The sequence below is a fragment of the Tiliqua scincoides genome, chromosome 5 (assembly GCF_035046505.1).
Source record: "Tiliqua scincoides isolate rTilSci1 chromosome 5, rTilSci1.hap2, whole genome shotgun sequence".
Taxonomy (NCBI): Eukaryota; Metazoa; Chordata; class Lepidosauria; order Squamata; family Scincidae; genus Tiliqua; species Tiliqua scincoides.
In genome coordinates, this window is record NC_089825.1 from 143,408,465 (window position 1) to 143,414,307 (window position 5,843).

The following is a 5,843-nucleotide window of genomic DNA, read 5'->3' on the forward strand; positions in this document are numbered from 1 at the left end:
CACCTTTCTGGTCTCAGTCAGATGACTTTAGAAAGCACCAGACAGCACTCCCAGCCTTCTGGCTTTGTACCTTCTGGCACTGGGAGATATACTGCCCTTAAATTTGGAGGCTCTAATAGCTCTACTTATCTGTCATGGTAATCGCTAAAAGTGACATTAAGGTGGAGTTGCACAATGAAGATTCTCTACATAAAATATGGCATGGGGTATGCTGCGGGTTGGCCATCCCTGTTCTAAAGGATCAAAATATAAAAGACCTACTATGAGATATTAAGTACTACAAACCTCAGTGCCTAGTAGCTATACCTTAGTTCGGAGATACTATGCTTGTCTACACGTACAAGGTCTAATATTCAACGAGCATACTTCTTTATAGCTTAGTGCCTCAGAACTTCCACCATGTCTCTGTTTTTTGGTTTGCCATAAGTGAGATCAACACAAATTCCAACCTTTTACCCAACAACTCACTGAGTTACACAATCTCCCTAAATGCTTACAATGCAAAAGGATCCTGTGCTGGCACCATGGAAGTTCTTTTCTCAGAATTTCAGAATCCCCTCAATTACAATTGTGGAATGAAAGTCAAGCTAAGGGCTATCATTGGAGGACTCACCACTTATAACGCCAGGCAGATGCCCCACATTGTCAATCTCTACAGGATACCACAGGTATGTGCCTTCATCTCTGTGTATATTTTCAAGCAATGGAAAAGTTAGGGGAGGCAAACATGCTGTATTTCTACATATGTCTCACCCAAATTGATGGGCCAAAGGACTCTGTTTCGCTCTTTTGCTTAGCATTGGTCATTCATGTTTCAATCAGGTTCTAATTACACTTTGCATGAGAATGTGTGCATACTGGGTATTAGAGTTAGGTTGCTTTCTAGTTAGAAAACCAGAAGCTAAGCTCTTCTACTACCAGCAATGTGTCAACTGGTAATGTTCATAACATGTGCAGGCCTTCATTTTGTACACTGAGGGGAAGGGGAAAATTGGAGGAATTGGTAGTAAAGAAGCAATGGGCAGGGAAGGATAGCACAACCTGCCCATTTTCTATGCCAAATCCTGAACCCTTTAAAAATTTTAATTGGACTCTGACATGTGGCATTGTGCATAAGGTATAATTAGTACTCCAGTAATCCTGCCCAGACTGCAGCATCAGAAGTCTCCACAATATTTGCTGGGGAATGAAACACAAATTGAAATCAAACTTCTATTGTGTCACACATTTTGGGGCATCGATTGACATTTGCAGATTATGAATGGTTCTTAGCTCTGAAAATATCCCTGGCATTCCCTTTAGCTCAGCTACGGCTCCTTTGATCCCGCATTAAGTGACAAAACCCAGTTCCCCTCCTTATACCGGATGATCCCAAATGAAAAGGCTCAGTACGATGGGATTGTGCAGCTGCTTCAGCATTTCGGATGGACCTGGGTTGGCCTCATTGTCTCAGATGACGACAACGGAGAGACCTTTGGGCGGATCCTCAAGCCCAGGCTCCTCCAGAGCCACATTTGCATTGCTTTTAGGGAAGTTGTTCCAACACTCAAGTCCTTCTGGGGAGAAATGGAAAAGCAGATTCATGATCAACTGGAACGAACACGTTCTACCATCTCCTCAGCCAAAAGCAACGTGATTCTCGTTCATGGGGGGTTTCGTTCCATGGAGGGTTTACGCAAGATTCTGTCCAAAAGTGAACGTGATGAAATGAAACCAATAGAGAGGGTTTGGATCGTAACAGCTCACTGGGATTTCTCTTCTGTATTCCATCTGGATCTATTCACACCACAATCTTTCAATGGCACTTTGTCCTTTGCACTCCACACAAATGAAATGGCAGGATATGCAGATTTTCTTGAGACATTATATCTTAAAGAATTTCATCAATTTGTGTTCCAGCTTTTCTGGTCCGATATGTTTTACTGTTCATTGCCTTTAGTTGCTCAATATAAACCAGCAGGAAAACCCTGCACGGGGAGGGAAAAGATGAGCAGCCTCCCCAAATCCATATTTGAAACAGGAATGCCTGGTCATAGTTATGGCATCTACAATTCTGTTTATGCTCTGGTACATGCACTCCATGCCATAGATTCATTGAGGTCAAAACAGAAATTGATGGGAGATGGAGGTTCATGGGACTTCAGGGATGTTCAGCCGTGGCAGGTAGAGTGGATTCTCCTATTAATTCAGTTTAATAAAAAACGTCATACAGGTCCAGCCTTGTTATTCATGGACTTTTTATACACGGATTTGACTCAGCACAAATGGCCACTGCAGATGAGAAGGAATGTGCTGATCCCTGAAGAAGGGGAAAAACGCATCCCTTTAAATTCAGTTTAAAAAACTGACAAGTCCTTTAACAATAGCCTCCTTAATGAGAGAGAGAGAGAGAGAGAGAGAGGGCAGCTGGCTGACAATCCATCAATCCTTCTCTCTCCAGGGGACCCATCCCTTCCCCCTGAGCATGTGAAAGAAAGGTAATCACTTTGCATTGGTGAAGGGAGCGACTGAGTGAAGCACCTTTGGAAGCCCTTGCAGGACGACTGATTGATGGATTGTCTTCTTAATGATTCTTATCTTACATCACAAAGGTCAGCAAGGTTGTTTTTAAATCGCCAGAGCAAAGAAACTTGGTTTTTTGTATTGATTTGCTATAGTGCGTTTTTTACCTTCTATGTGAGTGCTTGGAACAGAACCCACGCAAATAATGAGGCTCAACCTGTAATTGGCAAGAGTACCTTGCCCTACTGCAGATATTACCGGCACCCTCTCTCTTTCCTGCTGGTTTCACATATGGCAAAAATGGAAGTGTTTTCTCAGTCATTTAACCAGGACTGGCAAAATCATCTTGGGTTTTGTGCAGTCCCCTTTCGGGCGCAGACCTAACCAACTTTCCAGGACCGAGATAAGGGCGATGCAGCTCCGAGATAAGGGAACAAACATTCCCTTACCTTGAGGACGCCTCCATGACTGCCCCCAACTGCAGCATATGCTCCACTGGCACAGCCATGTCAGTGCTGGACAGTTGGTTAGGATTTGGGCCTTAATTAGTCTTCTCTAATGAGTCATTTCTAAGAAGACTACAGGGTGGGCCATAATTTGGACAAATTTGGTCGGAGTTAGGGAGTGTGCTTATGAATGTCATCCAGGATGTGGTGCATTTCCCCCACAGTTCAATCACTGATTTTCAGGGCATTCTTAGGCATGTCTACACTTACAGGAAAGTTAGACTGCGTTCAGATGGGGTTACTTCCAGGCAAATGTGCCTCAGATTGCAGTCTAATAACAATAAACATTCAATCACTTTTGGTACTTTTGTGATGGCTGCTGCCAGGGCCGCACACCTGAGACTGATACTGTGGCCCTGGGGGATTGGGCCATTACCTTATGTGTGAATGTAACAAATCAAAGAGTTTCTGGAAAATTGCACTATATTTTGACCACTGAAAGCAGCTCATTCACATTTTTCTCACTTCCAAACTAGCTTCACTCCTTTCTGAAAAATGTTCACTTCAACAATAGTGTCGGGGAAGAAATATTCTTTGATGAAAACATGGATTTGGCAGCTCCATATGACATCATGAACACAGTCACATATCCCAATAAGTCCTTTCATAGAATCCGTGTTGGACGGATGGACCCCTGGGCTCCTGCAGGAAAAGAGTTCACCATCAACAGAAGTGCCATAGTGTGGAATCACAAGTACAGCCAAGTGAGGATTTCTATTATCTTCCTGAATAGTAGAATCCACAGCAGAGAAAGATCAGAGGAAGGGTGTGCTCTGACCCAGAACCCTTCATTCTCGGTGCTGTTGTTGTCTCAGGCCCTGTTGCACCATGGTATTTTGAGTGTCACAGAGACTCTTTCAATCCCTCCTAGAACCTCAGTGGGTAAATAGGTTGAACTCAACATGACAGAACACAGAAAGAAATGGCTGGTTTCAGGTTCTCAATGTGATGCTTTTCTACTTGTTGATAGATGCTTCCACAGTCCACATGTGTTGACAGTTGTCCTCCTGGACACAGCAGGATTGTTCGTCAGGGTGCCCAGGTGTGTTGCTATGACTGCGCTCAGTGCTCTGAAGATAGCATCTCGATCCAGACAGGTAAGTAAAAGAGTACAAAGGGACATTAATTGCTGCTGCCTCCACGCCCCTGTTCCTCCCCCTCTTCACCCAGTTTTGCCACTAACCACCTCTCCCCACCCACCCTCCTATCCATCACCTCCCCCCACTGCTACCTTCTGCAGGTTCTGCAGGGTCTGTTTGGCTGAGCTGCAGCACTGCTGCCTCATGACGCAGCGCTCATAAAAATGGCCACCAATGGAGTGCTGCCTGCTCTGTTGGCCGCCATTTTCCAAAAGTGGATGTGCCTTCCACCGTCGTAAGAGGCTCCACGTGACAGCCCAATCCTGGCAATGAAAGGCCTGCCATAATCCATAGAGCAGAATATGACAATATTTAAATAACGGTATGTGGAACTATAACTAAACAAAATCACAAACTGTGTGCACGTTCTCCTGTACTATATTTGTATGAATTTGCTTGTTATTTCCAGATGCAGAAGAATGCCACAAGTGCCCAGAAGATCACCACCCAAACAGGAAGCAGGATCAGTGCATCCCTAAAAGAATAACTTACTTGTCGTGTCAAGAGCCCTTGGGAATTACACTGATTTCCTTGGCTCTCTTCTTTTCTGCAATCACTGGAATAGTGATGTGGGTCTTCATTCAACACCACGATACTCCCATAGTCAAGGCCAACAACTGGAGCATCACCTGTGCCCTCCTCTGCTCTCTGCTGCTTTGCTTTCTCTGCTCCTTTCTGTTCATTGGCCAGCCTGGGAGGGTGAACTGCCTTCTCCGCCAAACCGTGTTTGGCATCATCTTCTCCACTGCTGTTTCCTGTGTGTTGGCCAAAACCCTCACTGTGGTGGTGGCCTTCATGGCCACCAAGCCTGGAAACAGGATGAGGAAATGGGTCGGGAAAAGGCTGGCAGTGTCGGTCATCATACTCTCTTCTCTGACTCAGAGTGCCATCTGTGCAGTGTGGCTGACCACGTCTCCCCCCTTCCCAGAATCAGACATGCATTCTCAATCCACTCAGATCATAGTGCAATGCAACGAAGGTTCACCCACCATGTTCTACACTGTGCTTGGCTACATGGGCTTTCTGGCCATCATCAGCTTTGCCGTGGCTTTCTTTGCCAGAAAACTGCCAGATACTTTCAATGAAGCCAAGTTGATCACCTTCAGCATGCTGGTGTTCTGCAGTGTCTGGGTATCATTTATCCCGGCCTCCTTGAGCACCAAGGGGAAATATATGGTGGCCGTGGAGATCTTCTCCATCTTGGCCTCCAGTGCTGGATTGCTGGGTTGCATCTTCATCCCTAAAGTCTACATTATTGTACTGAGGCCTGAACTGAATAGCAGGCAACAGCTAGTAAGGAAAAAGGATTTTGCTACCTGACTGAACTTCTCTTTCTTCTTTCTTGTCTCATTATTTCCCCCCTCACTTTTATGGTTTGTCTTTTAAAAAAATTGTGAAGTCCAACTACTTTGATGTTCGTAAAACACTTTGGAACATGCATGCATTTAGTACATTAGAAAAGGTTCCTCATATGTCATTTTTTTGCCCAATTATTGTTCCAGCAGAGCCCTGCTCTTAACTTGATGAAAAAGAATGTGTATGCACACACAAGCAAACACACACACACACACACACACACACACACACACACACACACACACAGAGAGAGAGAGAGAGAGAGAGAGAGAGAGAGAGAGAGAGAGAGAGAGAGAGAGAGAGAGAGAGAGAGCCTTTAGCCCTGCTTTGCTACAGTGCT

The 5,843-nt window shown here is 44.9% G+C and overlaps 1 protein-coding gene across 1 annotated transcript; it reads left to right on the forward strand.

Moving 5' to 3' along the window:
* Positions 1 to 524: 524 nt before the first annotated feature.
* On the forward strand, positions 525 to 5,452 carry LOC136654043 (vomeronasal type-2 receptor 26-like; the record flags this gene model as incomplete). The annotated part of the gene is made up of 3 exons (XM_066630903.1): positions 525 to 668; positions 1,303 to 1,725; positions 4,568 to 5,452. Coding segments are annotated over exons 1-3 (1,452 nt in total), but the record flags the coding sequence as incomplete, so codon positions are not given.
* Positions 5,453 to 5,843: the final 391 nt, after the last annotated feature.